The following is a 24,474-nucleotide window of genomic DNA, read 5'->3' on the forward strand; positions in this document are numbered from 1 at the left end:
GAACCTGTATTCTCTGCTCCAAACTGACATCTCTCAACCCTTCACCAAAGCTCAGCACATGTGCTCTGAATACACACCATTTCTCACAGATGATGCATGGGACAAATTACAACAAAAAAAGTTTGCTGACATAAGCACCGTGGACAGATTAATGCAGTTTACATGTATTATAATAAACACCAGCTCGGTTTATAAAGATTGGACTAAGTACTAATAATTTGTGCCCCAGATGCCACACACCTGCTGATAAGCTATTTCATATGCTCTGGTTCTGTCTACAGATCCAGACCTACTAAAAGTCTGTTTGTTAGTTCCTTACATGAAGCTTTGGCTTCACTGCTCCTTTTGCACATGATGGGGTTGTTTTACTAAAACTCAAGAGTGCAAAATCTGGTGCAGCTGTACATGGTAGCCAATCTTTCACAATCAAACCTGGAAGCTGATTGGTTTCTATGCAGAGCTGCACCAGATTTTGCACTCTCCAGTTTTATGCTGGATACACACTATACAATTGTCTTTAGATTTTTTCCTTTAGATTTACAAAAACATAGTTAAGGAAATCCAACAACAAAAGTTGTATAGTGTTTATCCAGCTTTAGTAAATCAACCCTGATGTGATGCTTCTTTGCACAATCAGTGCCTTTACTTACCGCTCTTTTGCTAGGATATTGTTTTGATTGGTTTGCTTTTATGCTTACAAGCCAATTATATTCAATTGGAAGGATATTCACCCTTCTAACCACAAGTTGTTTTAAGTAGCTTATTGGTGCTTTACCTAGATTTAAGATTATTTTTTATTGCCAGGGCATGTCCTGCAAAATTTACAAAGATTTAGCAACTTTGGCAGGCAATATCAACTAAGTATTTATGTAAGCGCTCTGAGTGTACAGCACTGCTTTGAGAACATGTAGGCTATTCAGCCTAGTTCAGTCATGATGGGAGGGAGAATCCTGAAGTGTGAATGTGTAGTATGTTTGGTTGTTTGCCTGTTTTCTATTTTTTTTGCTCCACATGGTTGTCTGGAGCTGTTGTATTTGTATTGTGTTGTATTGCAAAGCATCTTTTAAACCTAACAATAAAAACCTTAAAATATAAAAAGGCTACATTTTTGGGATGCATACAATCATATAGCATAATGATCTATTAGCAATATGAATTTCGATGTAGTCATGTGTTTATTGGAAGCAATACATGTGCAGTATTTTAAATGCAAATAATGTAAGTACTTGGATCTGTCTTTATATTGCCTCCTTGCAATCCCCCATACATCAGCATTCAGACTAGAGGAAAGAGTAAGCACTCTCAGACAATCTGGTTTTGCGGCCTTCCATGCTAGAAGATCAAATTGGTCTTCTGCTGCTTCTTTCCTGTCCAGTCACATGCTGGGAGAAGGGAGATGTTTAAGCAAAATTATGTAACTGCAGTAGAAAAAAGAGACCAGACTAACCTGACTGTGAAGTCCAGGAGGACTGTCTGGACAAATTCACAATCCTTTTACGGGTAAAACATACACTATATTGTCAAAAGTATTGGGACACCTGCCTTTATACGCACATGAACTTTAATGGCATCCCAGTCTTAGTCCGTAGGGTTCAATATTGAGTTGGCCCACCCTTTGCAGCTTTAACAGCCTCAACTCTTCTAGGAAGGGTGTCCAAAATGTTTAGGAGTGTGTCTGTGGGAATTCTTCCAGAAGCGCATTTGTCAGGCACTGATATTGGACGAGAAGGCCTGGCCTGGCTCCGCTCTTATTCATCCCAAAGGTTTTCTATCAGATTGAGGTCAGGACTGTCAACTTCCTCCACTCCAAACTTGTTCATCCATGTCTTTATGGACCTTGCTTTGTGCACTGGTGTGCAGTCATGTTGGAACAGGAAGGGACCATCCCCAAACTGTTCTCACAAAGTTGGGAGCATGAAATTGTCCAAAATGTCTTGGTATGCTGACGCCTTAAGAGTTCCCTTCACTGGAACTAAGATGCCAAGCCCAACCCCTGAAAAACAACCCCACAGCATAATCCCCCCTCCACCAAATGATTTGGACCGGTGCACAAAACAAGGTCCATAAAGACATGGATGAGCGAGTTCAGGGTGCAGCAACCTGACTGGCTTGTACAGAGTCCTGACCTCAACCTAATATATGTTACAGCTGCAAACGGTGGGCCAACATAATGCTGAACTCTACGGACTAAGACTGGGATGCCATTAAAGTTCATGTGCGTGTAAAGGCAGGTGTCCCAAAACCTTTGACAATATAGTGTGTATATATATATATATATATATATATATATATACAGTGAGTACGGAAAGTATTCAGACCCCCTTAAATTTTTCACTCTTTGTTATATTGCAGCCATTTGCTAAAATCATTTAAGTTCATTCTTCTTCCTCATGAATGTACACACAGCTCCCCATATTGACGGAAAAACACAGAATTGTTGACATTGTTGCAGATTTATTAAAAAAGAAAAACTGAAATATCACTAAGTATTCAGCCCCTTTGCTGTGACACTCATATATTTAACTCAGGTGCTTTCCATTTCTTCTGATCATCCTTGAGATGGTTCTACACCTTCATTTGAGTCCAGCTGTGTTTGATTATACTGATTGGACTTGATTAGGAAAGCCACACACCTGTCTATATAAGACCTTCCAGATCACAATGCATGTCAGAGCAAATGAGAATCATGAGGTCAAAGGAACTGCCTGAAGAGCTCAGAGACAGAATTGTGGCAAGGCACAGATCTGGCCAAGGTTACAAAAAGATTTCTGCTGCACTTAAGGTTCCTAAGAGCACAGTGGCCTCCATAATCCTCAAATGGAAGACGTTTGGGACGACCAGAACCCTTCCTAGAGCTGGCCGTCCGGCCAAACTGAGCTATCGGGGGAGAAGAGCCTTGGTGAGAGAGGTAAAGGAGAACCCAAAGATCACTGTGGGTGAGCTCCAGAGATGGAGTCAGGAGATGGGAGAAAGTTGTAGAAAGTCAACCATCACTGCAGCCCTCCACCAGTCGGGGCTTTATGGCAGAGTGGCCCGACGGAAGCCTCTCCTCAGTGTAAGACACATGAAAGCCCGCATGGAGTTTGCTAAAAAACACCTGAAGGACTCCAAGATGGTGAGAAATAAGATTCTCTGGTCTGATGAGACCAAAATAGAACTTTTTGGCCTTAATTCTAAGCGGTATGTGTGGAGAAAACCAGGCACTGCTCATCACCTGTCCAATACAGTCCCAACAGTGAAGCATGGTGGTGGCAGCATCATGCTGTGGGGGTGTTTTTCAGCTGCAGGGACAGGACGACTGGTTGCAATCGAGGGAAAGATGAATGCGGCCAAGTACAGGGATATCCTGGACAAAAACCTTCTCCAGAGTGCTCTGGACCTCAGACTGGGCCGAAGGTTTACCTTCCAACAAGACAATGACCCTAAGCACACAGCTGAAATAACGAAGGAGTGGCTTCACAACAACTCCGTGACTGTTCTTGAATGGCCCAGCCAGAGCCCTGACTTAAACCCAATTGAGCATCTCTGGAGAGACCTAAAAATGGCTGTCCACCAACGTTTACCATCCAACCTGACAGAACTGGAGAGGATCTGCAAGGAGGAATGGCAGAGGATCCCCAAATCCAGGTGTGAAAGACTTGTTGCATCTTTCCCAAAAAGACTCCTGGCTGTATTAGATCAAAAGGGGGCTTCTACTAAATACTGAGCAAAGGGTCTGAATACTTAGGACCATGTGATATTTCAGTTTTTCTTTTTTAATAAATCTGCAACAATGTCAACAATTCTGTGTTTTTCTGTCAGTATGGGGTGCTTATGTGTACATTCATGAGGTAGAAGAATGAACTTAAATGATTTTAGCAAATGGCTGCAATATAACAAAGAGTGAAAAATTTAAGGGGGTCTGAATACTTTTCGTACCCACTGTATATATATATATATATATATATAAATATATAAATATATATACTTCTAGTGTTGCATTCATTTTTCACCAAGATCTTGTATTAATGATGGGAGAGTCAGACCACTGTGCAAAGCCTTGTCCAGCACATCCCAAAGATTCTCAATGGGATTAAGTTCTGGACTCTGTGGTGGCCAGTCTATGTATGAAAATGATGTCTCATGCTCCCTAAACCACTCTTTCACAATTTGAGGCCCATAAATCATGGTATGTCATCTTGGAATATACCCGGGAAGGGAAGAAAAAATCCATTGATGGAATAACCTGGTCATTCAGTATATTCAGGTAGTCAGCTGACCTCATTCTTTGGGCACATGCAGAAACTATCCAATAGGATAGTTACTGCATGCTTAGTTTAGTTAGATGCTTAGTTAATTCCAGGTGGCAACTTATTTTTTGGCCAGGCACTGTATATGGGCTGTGCGTCAGGCTGTTTGCTTGGAGCTTTACAGGCAAATGTGCACACGCACCATTACAGTATATGTGTGACCATGCATTCACATCCACTTTGGTCATTGGCACAAAGTGAGCAATGTGAGCAATGTAGACCTGAGTCATCTGTTAGCTCATTGTTGAATGGTCTTTCAGCAATATTCCTATGGTCTGTGATCCTAAAGCATCAACTCCACTTTTGTTGAGAAACAAACATTCCCCGCTGGGTGATCTATGTGCATTACAATGATTTTAACAAACTTTGTTTCAGATCCTTGTGTGTTTGTCGGTGTCCATGTGGGAAAGTGAGTCTAATGGCAGTGGTTTCTTAACCCTTTGGCACCAGCTTCCACCAGCCCTGTAAGAGGTTTGGAGGCAGGTCAGGGCTTGTGACTATGTGACCGCTGTGATTGGCTGTCATGGTGGTCACATGTATGGAAAACTCCTGATTGCAAGGAGCGATGGTGAGCTTTTCATGAGCCACCGGTCACTGTGCTGGGAGTGCACAGGGCACGCGCTCTTGGCACAGCTCTGTCGGCGCTAATGCACGCAAATATAAAGCCACTGGGCGCCAGGGCCTGGCTGCTGGGAGGCCGCATATTTGCATGTGCTCGCCACCTAGAGGTTAATTGTCAACCAGCTGTTGCACCTGCAAAGCTCTAATGAGGAAAACTGCTGGGCCTGCATCCCTTTAGACTTGATTTCCTATTGGAAGTATTTCCCAAAAATGAAATTTCTATTGCAGGGGATGCCTGAAATCTGACTTGTATCTTAGTGTAGACTTCTGGGAAAATCAGTTAGCCACAAGCAGGAAATGATGTTTCTGGGGGGCGCTCTGTACACACACCTCCAGGTAGCCATATTGCATTACCTTTTCAGAAAATTACAGAACTGCAGATTAAAAAGGAAAGGTAATATTTATTTGCATTCAATCACAAATTGACTTGTGTCGCAATTGTTTACCCTATATTATTTTTTCTTTATTTGCTATTTTTTTCCCCATGAAGGTGGAGTTACCCTTTAAATCTTGTGTCTGACCTGTGTTACTGATTCTGCTCTGATTGACCTGCTCCTGGATTTCCTAGATCTGCCAATGGTTACTGATTACCTCCATTATCAACTTCAGCTTAGACTTCTGATCAAAATTCTGTTTGCCAACTTTTACCCTTGCTTCCTGCATGTTGCTGACCACTACTTGTTCTCAGCCTTGATTCTGCTAAGGATTTGGTGCTTCGCTACTTGTCTGTTATCAAATCTGCATGTCACATCTGATATTAGCGCAAATTTCAGTGACTACTTCCTGCACTTAGGCACATGTACACTTCAATTAGCCTTGCAAACCCCTGTCTTAGCTTTTAGGTTTGCTCAGATGGGAATTGTGCAATAGGCAACCCCCGTCATCTCTAGCTCCTCATACAGGTACATGCCACCATGATAATAAGCAAATGAGAATACGATGTAATTTCCTTATAGGAAAAATTAAAAACTATCCACACATAAAAGCACTGTCAAGAGATTATTTCAAAATAAAAATTGTATCGATGGCCTTTAAAGACATACAGTATCTCACAAAAGTGAGTACACCCCCCACATTTTTGTAAATATTTCAATATATCTTTTTATGTGACATCACTGAAGAAATGACACTTTGCTACCATGTAAAGTAGTGAGTGTACAGCTTATAACAGTGTAAATTTGCTGTCCCCTCAACACACAGCCATTAATGTCTAAACCGCTGGCAACTAAAGTGAATACACTCCTAAGTGAAAATGCCCAAATTGGGCCCAATTCCCCTTTTTCCCTCCCCGGTGCCATGTGACTCATTAGTGTTACAAGGTCTCAGGTGTGAATGGGGAGCAGGTGTGTTAAATTTGGTGTTATCGCTCTCACTGTCTCATACTGGTCACTGGAAGTTCAACATGGCCCCTGATGGCAAAGAACTCTCTGTGGAGCTGAAAAAAAGAATTGCTGCTCTACATAAAGATGGCCTAGGCTATAAGAAGATTGCCAAGACCCTGAAACTGAGCTGCAGCACGGTGGCCAAGACCATACAGTGGTTTAACAGGACAGTTTCCACTCAGAACAGGCCTCGCCATGGTCGACCAAAGAAGATGAGTGCACATGTTCAGTGTCATATCCAGAGGTTGTCTTTGGGAAATAGATGTATGAGTGCTGCCAGCATTGCTGCAGAGATTTAAGGGGTGGGGGGCCAGCCTGTCAGTGCTTAGACCATATGCTGCACACTGCCTCAAATTGGTCTGCATAGCTGTCATCACAGATGGAAGCCTCTTCTAAGATGATGCACAAAAAATCCCGCAAACAGTTTTCTGAAGACAAGCAGACTAAGGACATGGATTACTGGAACCATGTCCTGTGGTCTGATGAGATCAAGATAAACGTATTTGGTTCAGATGGTGTCAAGTGTGTGTAATGGAAACCAGGTGAGGAGTACAAAGACAAGTATGTCTTGCCTACAGTCAAGCATGGTGGTGGGAGCATCATGGTCTGTTGCTGCATGAGTGCTGCCGGCACTGGGGAGCGACAGTTCATTGAGGGAACCATGATTGCCAACATTTACTGTGACATCCTGAAGCAGAGCATGATCTTCTCCATTCAGAGACTGGCTGCATGGCAGTATTCCAACATAATAACTACCCCAAACACACCTCCAATACAGCCTTGCTAAAGAAGCTGAGGGTAAAGGTGATGGACTGCCCAAGCATGTCTCCAGACCTAAACCCTATTGACCATCTGTGGGGCATCCTCAAACGAAAGGTGGAGGAGCGCAAGGTCTCTAACATCCACCAGATACGTAATGTCATAATGGAGGAGTGGAAGAGGACTCCTGTGGCAACCTGTGAAGCTCTGGTGAACTCCATGCCCAAGAGGGTTAAGGCAGTGCTGGAAAACAATGGTGGCTAGACGAATTAGTGATAATTTGGGCCCAATTTGGACATGTTCACTTAGAGGTGTACTCACTTTTGTTGCCAGTGGTTTAGACATTAATGGCTGTGTGTTGAGTTATTTTGAGGGGACAGCAAATGTACATTGGTATACAAGCTGTACACTCACTACTTTGTAGCAAAGTGTCATTTCTTCAGTGTTGTCACATGAAAAGATATAATAAAATATTTACAAAAATGTAAGGGGTGTACTCACTTTTGTGAGATACTGTACATCTGATTTCAGCACCACCATCTGTTCTTAGAGTAGAAGCAGCAGCTAAGTTGGGTCAGTCCACTACTGTAGATGTAGGTTGTGTTATTGCATTCTACTGTATATTTTCTAGTGCTATGTTTTTGAACTGAGGCCTGTCTTTTCAAGCTAATAGTATATATGAGCACAGAGACAAGTATAGTGCTATAAAATCAAAACATTAGGCACTAAAAAATTATTAAAGACATTCATAAACTGAAACAGGAAACCTACACATTTTTTAATTTACATATGCTGAAACAATAATTGTCTAACATATTATTTTCCTACATAGGAAAGAAGTGAGAAAACAAGTGTTTATAAGCATGCCCCAATATGTATCTCTTTAAACGCTGTTTTCTGTTTCCTACATATTTTTCCTGACAAGAATATTAACATGATTAAATCAACGAATTTACTAAATCAAGCACAAAAATATTAGTACAACTGATAATTGCTGTTCTTTTTAGCAACAAACAAGTTAGACATTTGCTATCCCTCTTAAATTTGCAGTAACAATAAAGCTATAGCTAAACAGTAACTAGTGAGATATAACAAGTATCTGAAATTAAATGTTGTTTTTTTTTTTTTTTATCTTGATTGGAAGTTCATAAAAAACTAAACGGTAGAAGTATCATTGTTCACTTTCTTATATTTTCCATAGTAACTAAAAACCTAATACTGGATATGGGCACGTAAAGTAAGACCTCTTACAGGTTACATCACAAATGATATGACCACATTCCCTTAAGGTTTTCCTAACTGTGAACACTAAAGTTAGAGAAAAGTTAGAAAAATGTTTAAAGTATAACAGGTAAAACTTTTTTCTTTTAGCAATGGATATAACAGTTTGAACTTCTTTCTAATTGGGAAGATTTCACTTACTTTCTCTCTGTGTGACAACTGCCTCTGTGACGGAAATTTCCCCAAAAGGCACAGATACAGCATTAAAAACGTCAGGTTATAATCCATTCTGCTATAAAGGATTTCTACAGTATGGGCTCTTTCACACGGTCCGCCTCCATTGGCAGACTCCGTGCTGCTCAGCGGGGGATCGATCCGCCGATCCCCGCTGAGCAGGCAGGTGACAGCTCCCTCTCCGCTCTGTGTGCGGAGAGGGAGGTGTCAGATCCCCGCTGCTCTCTATGAGGGAATCGGATGAGAACGGACCGCCTGTCCACTCTCATCCGATCCCATCTGATCCGATCCCATGGACGGATGGAAGATAGGGTTTCCATCCGTCCGGATTTCACGGACAGGATCGGATGCGGATGGCAGCGGGTGTCAGTGGACATGTCACCGCTGACATCCGCTGCCCCATAGGGATGCATGGAGGATCCGATCAGGTCCGTCTAAAAAACTGACAGGTGGATCTGATCGGATCGTTAGTGTGAAAGGGGCCTTAGTGTTCCTGATTCCTTTCTTGGTGACCACTGTCCCAGGAGGAGGAAGCAGGGGATATCCTCTCTTAGTGAGGACACAGACAGCAATAAAGACCTGCCAAAAGTTCTAATCTTCTCCACAAAGCAAAATATCTTGATTGAAGTTACACTTCAAGAAAACTCCAAAGAACTAAGGACACTAATGTTGGCCATACACTACATGAAAAATTGTTCAAACTCATTTTTGATTAATCAACCAGGCCATAAGAGCACACGATTTTGTCATCATGTAATGACCAAATGTTGATTGATAACCCATTAGAAGGACATAAATGAAACCGTTTTTTGTTCCTTTTGTCACATATGCCTAGTGCAAACAGATCGGACGAGAAACACATTAACCTTTCAATTTATTGTTCGTTCGGCAGTCATTTTCCAAACTTGTCCTTTGTTTTTTTGGCTCAAAAACGCCACAACCGATTACCGATTTGTGCCCATTAACTGGCCGAAAAAATGAATGAACTGCCCAAATGACAGATTTTTATATTCTTTTTTTGTATAGTGTATGGCCAGCATAAGGAATGCCTAAGAAACCTGATATTTATTTGTGCTTATTTATTTTTTTTACTGACTGTGCTTACTTTTTAATACCAATAGCATAAAATGTTGTATTTATATTTTTAGTACAAATACTACCATATAGTAATTCTCTACAATATATGGACATCGTAGCAATGCAAATTGTTTGTCAATAAATTTTCCTTGAAAAATAAATACCTAACTTTATTTATCATAAAATCAGTGTTAATAGTATCATAAAAGTGTGTGCTGAAGCCAAACGTGAGTTTCACCAATCAACTTTATTTTAATCTTTCTGACAATTTCCTAAAATGTTAAAGTCATCATGGAAGTGGAGTTACTAATGGAAAATTGGCTCCTGCAAACAAACGTGCCCAATTAGGCATAAGGAAAGTATGTGTTTTTAATACATTTCCCTTAAGTGTGTAATGCAAACATATGTTCCACTTGGATGGCATTAAACTTTAGTAGATATCGAAATCTAGATTTTTGTTCTGGATGCTGCAATGTTTGTATAGGGCACACCAAGGGGCAAACCCTGCTTAGAACAGCACAATCATAGTCCAAATTAATCACACATGTACTGTACATTTTATTAAATTATTGCCAGCATAGTCAGTCGAACAGATGGTTAATGCCTTCACTCTACAGTATATTTATTTATTAAAATAAAGGTGTCTTAAGCAGGTGTCGTCTTCCAATTTCAGTGAATCATTCATTGTATCATTATCACAGTTAATCTTGCCACTTTACACCTAATCTACTCATAACAGCTGCATGTGCTGGAGAAAAAATAATCCTCCTTGCCAATTAATATCCTATTTAAGATTTTCAAATAAAAAGGCATTACAACAGGAGATTAATATTATAGATGCAGTTGTACAATACTGATTGCATTTTATATTATAATTTATATTATGTTTATAGTTATGATTTGGGAGTTTCTGTTGCCTTCCCGTGATCAAAAGTTTTGACTTGGGGGATTGGTGGGGGGTGTAAATCAATGGTCAGATTGTTTTGGCTCAGCAACTTGACAGACAGAACATCTAGATGTTCTGGTGTATAAACAATCTGAGGTTTATTGGTCCTTTAAGGAAGAATAGCGTGATATTATCAATGCATTTGTAATATGAACTCAATAATAAATGGAGCAAAGGTAATCTTTATGGCAAAGGGGGAGACTAAAACAGATGTGACGAAAGGGTTAGACCAGATAAACAGAAAAATACCTTACTGATCTATAATAACCGATGGCCAATATTGCTAATCCTCAAAAAACAAAACAACATGTACTCTTTTCCAGTTTTGAGAAGGTTTCATTAAGGTGAAAGGTTCTTCTATTTTAGATTCCGATAGAAAATAATTTAAATTCTTTCTTTGGATTTCATAATCATCAAGATCATTGTTAGCTACACTGAAGTTTCCTTCTTACTCTTATAGTAGCAGTAGATAAATATTCACCAGTAAGGGGCACTCTGGTACTACTAAACAACCTAGCAATGTTGCATTTGTGAATTTACAGCTGCCTACTAAGTGGCTAAGTGCCCATAAATATAGATATAGATAGATAGATAGATAGATAGATAGATAGATAGATAGATAGATAGATAGATAGATAGATAGATAGATAGATAGATAGATAGATAGATAGATAGATAGATAGATAGATAGATAGATACATCTTTTAATTGTATACTGTATTTCAAACAATAACTGGATTACACAATAAGCCATAAACTGTTGCACAGTTATGTGTAGTGCATTTTTATGGTCAATCAAACTTCATACTAAGATGTTTACACTGCATTATCCAAAAATTTCAAATAAATAATATTATTTATTTTAACAATTTATAACTACAATTCCTGAACATTTAGTACTGTTTAATCTGGGTTCTACATATAACTAGACATGGCACATGGTATATATAATTTATGCATGCATTCTCTGTTTTTTTTTTTTTTTTTTTTGGCCAATGAAAACACTAATCACTTTCTATAAAAATTGGAATTTGAAAAGCATAGGTTGGAATACAAATAGTATGTAATGTATCTATCTACTTCCCTGTTTAGTTCCTTATAAACGAAAGCATTTTTAAATCTAATTAAAGGATTTGTTGCCTAAACTTCCTAATAAATTGCATTTAGAGCTAATGTGTTTAGAGCTGGGAACCTGCTGTAGTCATTGGTTTAATGGGTTCCACTACTTACCATAGAGTATGTTTAACATGGAGATGGGCATCACAAGGAAGCCTATAAGCATATCAGCTATGGCAAGGGACATGAGAAAATAATTAGTGGCGTTCTGAAGCTTCTTCTCCAGAGAGACAGCCATGATCACTAATATATTTCCAGCAATGGTTACCACAATAACTGTGACAGTTAGCAGGGCTGGCCAGTTTTTTTCTAAAGAAAAAGAACTTCCTCCTGGGGAAACCTGTGTCAAGTTTTCCGAATCCTGGGTCCAGTTGAAATTGTCAGAAACATTAGCTCCTCCTGTTCCAAGATCACTGTTATAAAATTTCCTTTCATGGTTCAATTGGAACAGTGAGCTTTTGGTGACATTCAAAAACTTCTCTTTGTCAAGAATATCCATGCTTAAACCCGAGTTCTGTGGAGAAATGATCTGAAAGAACAGAACGGGGTATCTTTTCTCCAGCATTGGTCTGATTTTAATCCACAAAGAAGAGATTCATAATAGCTGGTCCTGAGTTTTACTGATGACCCCTCTTGTCCATCTTCCTTAGGGAACTGTGCTATAAGATCCATAGGTTCCCTCCCATGATCAGAGGATTTAACACAATTTTCTCCGACTCCTTTTAAACTCAGTCATCAGATTGCAGTTTAATTTAATCCAGATTTTTTTAAAAGTTGATTTGAGGTTATATGGTGCAACCATGAACTTTTCCTCCTGTCCCAGTCATCCCAAACTATAATCCTTCTTCCTTTGTTTTGGTCTTGCACCTCCGAGAGTATCTGAGAAAACAGGAGTCATAGTAAAACCTTCAGTAAAAAATCAGTAGAGAATAAAAATGTTACGTCAGTGACAGCATTTCAATTTCAATATGATTTTCTTAATTTTAAATTCTATATCTGACACATGATCAATAAGAAAAGTCATCACAGCCTGGCAGGTTAATATATTCTTCATCAGCTCTTAACTCACTTTACAGCTGTGTGAACACCTCTATTGTGATTTTCATATTGATTTTGTTTTAAGTGTTTAAAAATCTGTAATGAGATACATTAAGTGAGAACAATATATCAAAATAACATATAAATACTAAATAGTATTGCTCCAAAAAACAGAAAAGAACAAGGAGCATACAATAAAAACTTACTTACAGTAGTTGTAGGATGAGAATTCCATGTCAATCTATTGCCTCTGTTTCTTTATGTTTTTTCTATCCTCTGAATATTCTCTGTGTGCTTCTTCCAACACAATTTATGGGCTTCACATGTTCCTTTCAGACTGAAAGCAGTTCTTGCAATGGGGGGCTTGTTTACCCCTTACTGATCTGTTCTGCTTGTTGGCTTTCCAACTATACATTGTAGAGAAATGCTCCAGAGGATCCAAAAGCCTAGAAAAAATAAATATGCAGTTTTGGTTTTAATTAAAACTCACTTGGCAGCAGCTCTCTTAAACAGAAAGAGCAGTCTGTGTGTGCAATGAGATTACACTGTGAGTTTACCAGGAATGTCATGTCTTACAGAGTGCCTGCTTCAGTCTATCAGACCTCCCACTACAAGTCATGTCATAAACTGCAAGGTAGCAACAGCATACAGAAAACTAGCAATAATGGACTACGAGCCTTTCTCAATCTGTGCTCTCCGCTCATCATTTACACAGCACAATGCAAGAATGGCTTGTGAAGTAGCTGGAAAAAAACATCTAAAAATAGCCCCATGCAGTGTAATGACATACTCTGTACATGGGTTACTTCAATACATTGCATTGATTTATCTTATTATTGTTTAAATATTTATCCATATATCAAACATAATGAAATGGGTAAGCAATCTTGTATTGCCCTCAGGCAGTGGATAGATGAGTTATTTTATCTGTCTTCAACAATCAGCTCACTTTTAGTGTAGTAACATGACTTTGATCAATGCAATCCACATAAGCTACTTTTATACTAAGGAGGGATGTCTGCTACATACTAGTTTAAAATTACTCTGTCTGCGGTTTTGAATATTAAAGACACTCATGACTTGCATACATAATCTTCTGCAGTGTTAGTGGCATTAAAGTAGATCTAAACCTAATCACTAAAATCTCATATGAGCTTTAACGTGTTTATGTAATTTCCAAAATCTTCTTCGGTATTTATAAGCCTGCAGTTTCATTAAAATAACGCTTGGTGATCCTGCCTTTAGGATCCTTGTTCAGGCAATACCTGTTATGTGGGAAAGTTGTCTTTCTGCATTGTTAACCCTGTCACATGGGCCCTTGGTAAAGAGAATAAGCCCCCATGCCAAAACACATTAATAGCTAGCATGGTCCATCATGGTGGGAATCGGATCCAGTGGAATAATGTGTAGCTGGCGCTGGAGCAAGTGCATGTAGAAAGTGTCTAAAAAAAGACTGAGGAGATCAATTGCAAAAAACAGGTGAAAACAGTATTTCATAAAAGGCAGCTGTAATCGTACAGAGTACTTTAGCAAACAAAAAAAAATGTAATTCCCAAAATTGTAAAATTAAAGACACTCATGACTTGCATACATAATCTTCTGCAGTGTTAGTGGCAATAAAGTAGATCTAAACCTAATCACTAAAATCTCATATCAGCTTTAACGTGTTTATGTAATTTCCAAAATTGCCTTCAGCATTTATAAGCCTGCCGTTTCATTAAAATACAATTTGGTGATCCTGCCTTTAGGATCCTTGCAATACCTGTTATGGGGTGAAATTGTCTTTCTGCATCGTTAACCCTGTCACATGTGCCCTTGGTGAAGAGAATAAGCCTCCATGCCAACACACATTAACTGCTAGCATGGTCCATCATGGCGGTAATCTGATCCAGTGGAATAATGTGTAGCTGGTGCTGAGGCAAGTGCATGTAGAAAGTGTGTAAAAAAGACTAGAGGAGATCAATTGCAAAAAAACAGGTGAGAACAATATTTCATAAAAGGCAGCTGTAATCATACAAAGTACTTTAGCAAACAAAATAAATGTAATTCCCAAAATTGTAAAATTAAAGACACTCATAACTTGCATACATAATCTTCTGTAGTGTTAGTGGCAATAAAGTAGATCTAAACCTAATCACTAAAATCTCATATAAGCTTTAACGTGTTTATGTAATTTCCAAAAATCGTCTTCAGTATTTATAAGCCTGCAGTTTCATTAAAATAACGCTTGGTGATCCTGCCTTTAGGATCCTTGTTCAGGCAATACCTGTTATGGGGTGAAGTTGTCTTTCTGCATTGTTAACCCTGTCACATGTGCCCTTGGTAAAGAGGATACGCCCCTATGCCAACACACATTAACTGCTAGTATGGTCCATCATTGCGGGAATTTGATCCAGTGGAATAATGTGTAGCTGGCACTGGAGCAAGTGCATGTAGAAAGTGTCTAAAAAAAGACTAGAGGAGATCAATTACAAAAAAACAGGTGAGAACAGCTTTTCATAAAAAGGCAGCTGTAATGTTACAAAGTACTTTAGCAAACAAATTAAATGTAATTTCCAAAATTTCCTTCAGAATTTATAAGCCTGCAGTTTCATTAAAATACAATTTGGTGATCCTGCCTTTAGGATCCTTTCTCAGGCAATACCTGTTATGTGGTAAAATTGTCTTTCTGCATCGTTAACCCTGTCACATGTGCCCTTGGTAAAGAGAATAAGCCCCCATGCCAACGCACATTAATAGCTAGCATGGTCCATCATTGCGGGAATCTGATCCAGTGGAATAATGTGAAGCTGGTGCTGGGGCAAGTTCATGTAGAAAGTGTCTAAAAAAGACTGAGGAGATCAATTGCAAAAAACAGGTAAGAACAGTATTTCATAAAAGGCAGCTGTAACCATACAAAATACGTTAACAAACAAAATAAATGTAATTCCTAAAATTGTCTTCAGTATTTATAAGCCTGCCGTTTCAAAAAAATAGCATTTGGTGATCCTGCCTCTAGGATCCTTATCCTGGCAATACCTGTTATTGGGTAAAATTGTCTTTCTGCATCGTTAACCCTGTCACATGTGCCCTTGGTAAAGAGAATAAGCCCCCATGCCAACACACATTAATGACTAGCATGGTCCATCATGGCGGAAATCTGATCCAGTGGAATAATGTGTACCTGGTGCTGAGGAAAGTGCATGTAGAAAGTGTCTAAAAAAGGCGAGAGGAGATCAATTGCAAAAAACAGGTGAGAACAGTATTTCATAAAAGGCAGCTTTAATCCTTCAAAGTACGTTAACAAACAAAATAAATGTAATTCCTAAAATTGTCTTCAGTATTTATAAGCCTGCCATCTCAATAAAATAGCATTTGGTGATCCTGCCTTTAGGATCCTTGTTCAGGCAATACCTGTTATGGGGTTAAATTGTCATTTTGCATTGTTAACCCTGTTACATGTGCCCTTGGTAAAGAGAATAAGCCCCAATGCCAACGCACATTAATGACTAGCATGGTCCATCATGGTGGAAATCTGATCCAGTGGAATAATGTGTACCTGGTGCTGAGGAAAGTGCATGTAGAAAGTGTCTAAAAAAGACTAGAGGAGATCAATTGCAAAAAACAGGTGAGAACAGTATTTCATAAAAGGCAGCTGTAATCCTTCAAAGTACGTTAAAAAACAAAATAAATTTAATTCCTAAAATTGTCTTCAGTATTTATAAGCCTGCCATCTCAATAAAATAGCATTTGGTGATCCTGCCTTTAGGATCCTTGTTCAGGCAATACCTGTTATGGGGTTAAATTGTCATTTTGGATTGTTAACCCTGTCACATGTGCCCTTGGTAAAGAGAATAAGCCTCCATGCCAACACACATTAAGTGCTAGCATACTCCATCACTGAGGAAAACTGATCAAGTGGAATAATGTGTAGCTGGCAATGAAGCAAGGGCATGCAGAAAGTGTCTAAAAGAGTCTAGAGGAAATCAATTGCACAAAACAGTATTTCAAAAAATGCAGCTCTAATGATACAATGTATTTTAGCAAACAAAATGAATGTAATCCAATTAGGATTTAAATTTACTTTAAGTAAATATGGCATTGTAATACAATAGCCTTAAGAGTTTTAATCATACAATAAAATCAACAACTATTTATAATGAAGCATATTACTAATAGGAAACAGCACAAAAAAAAAAAAAAAAGGTAATGTGAAAAAACAGATTAAGGGCTGTGTGAATGATAGCAAAAGATAGATGGCAGGGTTGCTATAATTAAACACATTTGAAAGTGTCTGATTCCTATTATATAACTATCAGAGTTAATATTGTCAGCTAATATAGGAGCGATAAAGTAGTGATAACAGGGATTTGCAAGGACAATTGCATAGCCTATTATGGCTAGTCAGGGTCACCAGCATTAAACATTGTGTTCGTATTGGCATACAATACCAGAATTTTTAATTTTTATTTTACTGTACTTTTCTTTCTATTTTTGTACAGATGTGTCCCCAGTCATAAAGGTAAGTGTTCACGTTTGTGTGCACTGCAAGTCCAGGCACCAGATTTTTGTTGGGGAACAATAACCTTTTATATAAAACATGGCATACAGACAATCAATCGTTCCGCCAAGACCTAGTAGCCCATGGTCACTATCTGTGATCAGTGCCGGGACAAGGCCATCTAGAGCCCAGGGCAAACATGCCAAAGTGCCCCCCCCCCCATGATGTATGAGTGTTGTGTGTCAGCAAACATCCCCCACAATAACACCGAGCACTAATCTGCATGCTTTCCCCCTAAGCATAAATTCCCCCTCCTCCCAGTACAAATCCACCCTCCTTCTGAAATCCCCCCTACTAGCATACATCTTTGCCCCTCTCCCTCTTAAAAATCACTCCTCCCAGCACAAATCCTCTACCCCTAAAATTTCCCCTGCCAGCACAAATTCCCCCCAAATCCCCTCTCCTAGCATGAATCTTCACCCCCCCCCCAACAAAATCCCCTAAATCACAACTTAGTACCCCCCCCACATCTTCTAACACAAATTGCCTTCCCCCTATTCTCCTAGTGGTGCTCCTCCACTTTCCATGATACCACAGCACCCATGGCAGCCACCCCTCCTGCCCACCCTGTCTGTGATAAAAAAAATAAAAATAAAACAGCATCTTGTTTACACATGATTGGATGATGGAAGTCAGCAGAGTTTCTGCTCATTTAGTAAGCTCTGGGGTAACTGCTCTTGCAATGTTCACAGTCTATTTGCCTTTAGTAAATCAATCCCTTTGGCATAGAGGATAAACCGTAAGATCTTTTTGAAGAACTTACACTGGAACACCTTTTTTAAATGGACTTATCACACTTTTAATGTACTCTGCACATTCATTAACAGCACAGAGAACCATTTTTTTCCTTTTGGTAATTGATATTGCACGTTTGTACAGATGTTTTGTGTCTTCGACATCTTGTTTAGAGGGATAGGAGACACAGTAGTAGCAATAACAACTTTGATTTGGATTTTTTTGTGACACTACATTTGCATGGTTGGTACACAGAGGGTAGCACATCTTTTTCTGTGTTGCAGATCCCAACCGTTACATGACCCAGTCATTTTCAGTCAACTAATCTACAATGTATCAGTTCTTTACTCATTAACTTCTAAACAGATAGACAGTCTACAACAGGGATATGCAAAATGTGGCCCTCCAGACGTTGCAGAACTACAAGTCCCTTGAGGCATAGCAAGACTCTGACAGCCACAAGCATGACCCCCAGAAGCAGAGGCATGATGGGACTTGTAGTTTTGCAACAGCTGGAGGGCCACAGTTTGCATATTCCTGGTCTACAATAATGCCTGGAGGGAGAAATTAACATTTAAATGTAAATTAAACCTGAACTAATCACTTGATTTAAAAAAACCAAATGTTCTTGCATCTGCTGTTCCTGGCTTTATAAAACGTGCTGCAGTATTCCTTAACCCTAGAAGTGCCTGAAAACTAGACCAGTTTGCAAATTTTACATCGACTGGATCTGACTGATGCAGTTACAGTAAGACACATGCATATAGTTTTTACTGTATATGTAAGTGGGTTGTTAAGAAGTGCACATAATTGCCTGCTTTCATGCTCTGACTGGTGGATTTCTGCAAATAAAATAAGTTACAGCAAGCACACATGGGTGGTGTTAGGCAGTTCAACAGAGGCTTCAGCATGAGAGGTCATTCTTATGATTCCTTAAGATAATCTTCAGATAACAAATTTCTTTGTATTTACTTCTCAGTTTTCCCTCTCATCTTAGGAGAGTATGGCGCTATTGACCATGCTCCCCAGGGGTTGTCAAGTGTCCCTTTTCTTCCTAGTTAAAGTGGTTGTAAACCTCAGTCATGAAATCTGCACAAAGCATATACAGTGGGTACGGAAAGTATTCAGAACCCCTTAAATTTTTCACTCTTTGTTATATTGCAGCCATTTGCTAAAATCATTTAGGTTCGTTCTTTTTCCTCATGAATAGTGTTGAGCGAACACGGACTGTACTATTCGTGTTCGTACCGAATAATTGGATTTTTTTTACCCGAACACGGACACGGACACTTTACTGTATGTTCGGGTAAAAATCCGTGTTCGGTCGTTTTATTTCCGGGTTTTGCATGCTTTGGCGCTCTTTTCATGGCGGGCTTTCAACAGCCAATCAACAATCGTTTAACTGGTGTGCCTTAAGCCATCCCAGCCATGCCTGCAAATGTCTTAGTAGCTGTGATTGGCCGTCTGAAGCATGTGACCAAGTCTTTATAAGTTCGAGGCAGCCGCCGCAGCAGCGTCATTCTGCTGCTTAGCTAAGGGACAGAGCACACATCAATGTGCTGGCTGCTGATTAGGGAAAGATAGGCAGGAAAAAACCATTTGTGTCCGGATAGAATTGAGGGACAGGTCGGAGTGTTTAGGCAGGGCGAGTTGTAGGCATTTTAGGGATAGAGTCTGCTGAATTATAGGGTCAGTGTCTTCTACAAACTACAATCGATATTGCTGTGTGGGGGGTGGGGTGAATCTGCACTCAATCCTGATCTACGATCTCTTCTCAATCCTGTTAGGGACAGAGTCTGCTGAATTTTAGGGAAACTGTGTTCTACAAACTACAATCGATATTGCTGTGTGGTGTGGGATTGGAGATAGGCAGGTGTCAGTGATCCACATCCATTTTTCTGTGTGTGAGCTGCAGTGAACACAATCTTTTTGGGCTGCAGTGAACACAATCTTTTTGGGCTGCAGTGAACACAATCTTTTTGGGCTGCAGTGAACACAATCTTTTTGGGCTGCAGTGAACACAATCTTTTTGGGGTGCAGTGAACAAAATCTTTTTGGGGTGCAGTGAACACAATCCTTTTTGGTGTGCAGTGAACACAATCTTTGTGGGGTGCAGTGAACAAAATCCTTTGTGGGGTGCAGTGAACACAATCTTTTTGGGGTGCAGTGAACACAATCTTTTTGGGGTGGAGTGAACAACATCCTTTTTGGGGTGCAGTGAACAAAATCCTTTTTGGGGTGCAGTGAACAAAATCATTTTTGGGGTGCAGTGAACACAATCTTTTTGGGGTGCAGTGAACACAATCTTTGTGGGGTGCAGTGAACACAATCTTTTTGGGGTGGAGTGAACAACATCCTTTTTGGGGTGCAGTGAACAACATCCTTTTTGGGGTGCAGTGAACACAATCTTTTTGGGGTGCAGTGAACACAATCTTTGTGGGGTACAGTGAACAGAATCTTTGTGGGGTGCAGTGAACACAATCTTTGGGGGGTACAGTGAACACAATCTTTTTGGGGTGCAGTGAACACAATCTTTGTGGGGTGCAGTGAACACAATCTTTTTGGGGTGGAGTGAACAAAATCATTTTTGGGGTGCAGTGAACAACATCCTTTTTGGGGTGCAGTGATCAAAATCCTTTTTGGGGTGCAGTGAACACAATCTTTTTGGGGTGCAGTGAACAAAATCCTTTGTGGGGTGCAGTGAAAAGAATCTTTGTGGGGTGCAGTGAACACAATCTTTGGGGGGGTACAGTGAACACAATCTTTTTGGGGTGCAGTGAACACAATCTTTGTGGGGTACAGTGAACAGAATCTTTGTGGGGTGCAGTGAACACAATCTTTGGGGGGTACAGTGAACACAATCTTTTTGGGGTGCAGTGAACACAATCTTTGGGGGGTACAGTGAACACAATCTTTTTGGGGTGCAGTGAACACAATCTTTGTGGGGTGCAGTGAACACAATCTTTGGGGGGGGTACAGTGAACACAATCTTTTTGGGGTGCAGTGAACAACATCCTTTTAGGGTGCAGTGAACACAATCTTTGTGGGGTGCAGTGAACAACATCCTTTTAGGGTGCAGTGAACACAATCTTTGTGGGGTACAGTGAACAGAATCTTTGTGGGGTGCAGTGAACACAATCTTTGGGGGGTACAGTGAACACAATCTTTGTGAGGTGCAGTGAACACAATCTTTGTGGGGTGCAGTGAACACAATCATTGTGGGGTGCAGTGAACTCAATCTTTGTGGGGTACAGTGAACACAATCTCATACTTCTGAAGATTTGAGGGTGCTGCCTGTTCCATACTCCCCCTACTCCTCATCTAGCCTTTTAGGGGTACAAACAATAGTAATTGGGGCCTAGTGTGGTTGTGTATGTGTGATATACATACACTTTTTTTGGATCATATTTTCTATTCCGCTATTTAATCAAAAACCTTTGGGGATCAGTTAAATTGGGGGATAGTCTGTGTTGGTACGTGTGAGAGAGATCCACCTTTCCAAGTTGTTGGGGTTCATCTCATACTTCTGAAGGTTTGAGGGTGCTGCCTGTTCCATACCCCCCCTACTCCTCATCTAGCCTTTTAGGGGTACAAACAATAGTAATTGGGGCCTAGTGTGGTTGTGTACGTGTGATATACATACACTTTTTTTGGATCATATTTTCTATTCCGCTATTTAATCAAAAACCTTTGGGGATCAGTTAAATTGGGGGATAGTCTGTGTTGGTACGTGTGAGAGAGATCCACCTTTCCAAGTTGTTGGGGTTCATCTCATACTTCTGAAGGTTTGAGGGTGCTGCCTGTTCCATACCCCCCCTACTCCTCATCTAGCCTTTTAGGGGTACAAACAATAGTAATTGGGGCCCAGTGTGGTTGTGTACGTGTGATATACATACACTTTTTTTGGATCATATTTTCTATTCCGCTATTTAATCAAAAACCTTTGGGGATCAGTTAAATTGGGGGATAGTCTGTGTTGGTACGTGTGAGAGAGATCCACCTTTCCAAGTTGTTGGGGTTCATCTCATACTTCTGAAGGTTTGAGGGTGCTGCCTGTTCCATACCCCCCCTACTCCTCATCTAGCCTTTTAGGGGTACAAACAATAGTAATTGGGGCCTAGTGTGGTTGTGTACGTGTGATATACATACACTTTTTTTGGATCATATTTTCTATTCCGCTATTTAATCAAAAACCTTTGGGGATCAGTTAAATTGGGGGATAGTCTGTGTTGGTACGTGTGAGAGAGATCCACCTTTCCAAGTTGTTGGGGTTCATCTCATACTTCTGAAGGTTTGAGGGTGCTGCCTGTTCCATACCCCCCCTACTCCTCATCTAGCCTTTTAGGGGTACAAACAATAGTAATTGGGGCCTAGTGTGGTTGTGTACGTGTGATATACATACACTTTTTTTGGATCATATTTTCTATTCCGCTATTTAATCAAAAACCTTTGGGGATCAGTTAAATTGGGGGATAGTCTGTGTTGGTACGTGTGAGAGAGATCCACCTTTCCAAGTTGTTGGGGTTCATCTCATACTTCTGAAGGTTTGAGGGTGCTGCCTGTTCCATACCCCCCCTACTCCTCATCTAGCCTTTTAGGGGTACAAACAATAGTAATTGGGGCCCAGTGTGGTTGTGTACGTGTGATATACATACACTTTTTTTGGATCATATTTTCTATTCCGCTATTTAATCAAAAACCTTTGGGGATCAGTTAAATTGGGGGATAGTCTGTGTTGGTACGTGTGAGAGAGATCCACCTTTCCAAGTTGTTGGGGTTCATCTCATACTTCTGAAGGTTTGAGGGTGCTGCCTGTTCCATACCCCCCCTACTCCTCATCTAGCCTTTTAGGGGTACAAACAATAGTAATTGGGGCCTAGTGTGGTTGTGTACGTGTGATATACATACACTTTTTTTGGATCATATTTTCTATTCCGCTATTTAATCAAAAACCTTTGGGGATCAGTTAAATTGGGGGATAGTCTGTGTTGGTACGTGTGAGAGAGATCCACCTTTCCAAGTTGTTGGGGTTCATCTCATACTTCTGAAGGTTTGAGGGTGCTGCCTGTTCCATACCCCCCCTACTCCTCATCTAGCCTTTTAGGGGTACAAACAATAGTAATTGGGGCCTAGTGTGGTTGTGTACGTGTGATATACATACACTTTTTTTGGATCATATTTTCTATTCCGCTATTTAATCAAAAACCTTTGGGGATCAGTTAAATTGGGGGATAGTCTGTGTTGGTACGTGTGAGAGAGATCCACCTTTCCAAGTTGTTGGGGTTCATCTCATACTTCTGAAGGTTTGAGGGTGCTGCCTGTTCCATACTCCCCCTACTCCTAGCCTTTTAGGGGTACAAACAATAGTAATTGGGGCCTAGTGTGGTTGTGTACGTGTGATATACATACACTTTTTTTGGATCATATTTTCTATTCCGCTATTTAATCAAAAACCTTTGGGGATCAGTTAAATTGGGGGATAGTCTGTGTTGGTACGTGTGAGAGAGATCCACCTTTCCAAGTTGTTGGGGTTCATCTCATACTTCTGAAGGTTTGAGGGTGCTGCCTGTTCCATACCCCCCCTACTCCTCATCTAGCCTTTTAGGGGTACAAACAATAGTAATTGGGGCCTAGTGTGGTTGTGTACGTGTGATATACATACACTTTTTTTGGATCATATTTTCTATTCCGCTATTTAATCAAAAACCTTTGGGGATCAGTTAAATTGGGGGATAGTCTGTGTTGGTACGTGTGAGAGAGATCCACCTTTCCAAGTTGTTGGGGTTCATCTCATACTTCTGAAGGTTTGAGGGTGCTGCCTGTTCCATACCCCCCCTACTCCTCATCTAGCCTTTTAGGGGTACAAACAATAGTAATTGGGGCCCAGTGTGGTTGTGTACGTGTGATATACATACACTTTTTTTGGATCATATTTTCTATTCCGCTATTTAATCAAAAACCTTTGGGGATCAGTTAAATTGGGGGATAGTCTGTGTTGGTACGTGTGAGAGAGATCCACCTTTCCAAGTTGTTGGGGTTCATCTCATACTTCTGAAGGTTTGAGGGTGCTGCCTGTTCCATACCCCCCCTACTCCTCATCTAGCCTTTTAGGGGTACAAACAATAGTAATTGGGGCCTAGTGTGGTTGTGTACGTGTGATATACATACACTTTTTTTGGATCATATTTTCTATTCCGCTATTTAATCAAAAACCTTTGGGGATCAGTTAAATTGGGGGATAGTCTGTGTTGGTACGTGTGAGAGAGATCCACCTTTCCAAGTTGTTGGGGTTCATCTCATACTTCTGAAGGTTTGAGGGTGCTGCCTGTTCCATACCCCCCCTACTCCTCATCTAGCCTTTTAGGGGTACAAACAATAGTAATTGGGGCCTAGTGTGGTTGTGTACGTGTGATATACATACACTTTTTTTGGATCATATTTTCTATTCCGCTATTTAATCAAAAACCTTTGGGGATCAGTTAAATTGGGGGATAGTCTGTGTTGGTACGTGTGAGA

The 24,474-nt window shown here is 40.2% G+C and overlaps 1 protein-coding gene across 1 annotated transcript in view; it reads right to left on the reverse strand.

Annotated features, from left to right (window-relative positions):
* Positions 1-13,271, reverse strand: part of LOC309548180 (uncharacterized protein) — a 161,282-nt gene extending 148,011 nt beyond the window's left edge. The window contains exons 1-2 of the mRNA XM_082248136.1: positions 12,894-13,271; positions 11,760-12,524 (exon numbers count right to left, since the gene is read on the reverse strand). Of these exons, the coding sequence (XP_082104262.1) occupies positions 11,760-12,210 (451 nt within the window). The 5' untranslated portion in view covers positions 12,211-12,524; positions 12,894-13,271. The remainder of the gene's footprint in view (positions 1-11,759; positions 12,525-12,893) is intronic.
* Positions 13,272-24,474: the final 11,203 nt, after the last annotated feature.

Source organism: Pelophylax lessonae (genome assembly GCF_965119305.1).
Source record: "Pelophylax lessonae genome assembly, chromosome: 2".
Taxonomy (NCBI): domain Eukaryota; kingdom Metazoa; phylum Chordata; class Amphibia; order Anura; family Ranidae; genus Pelophylax; species Pelophylax lessonae.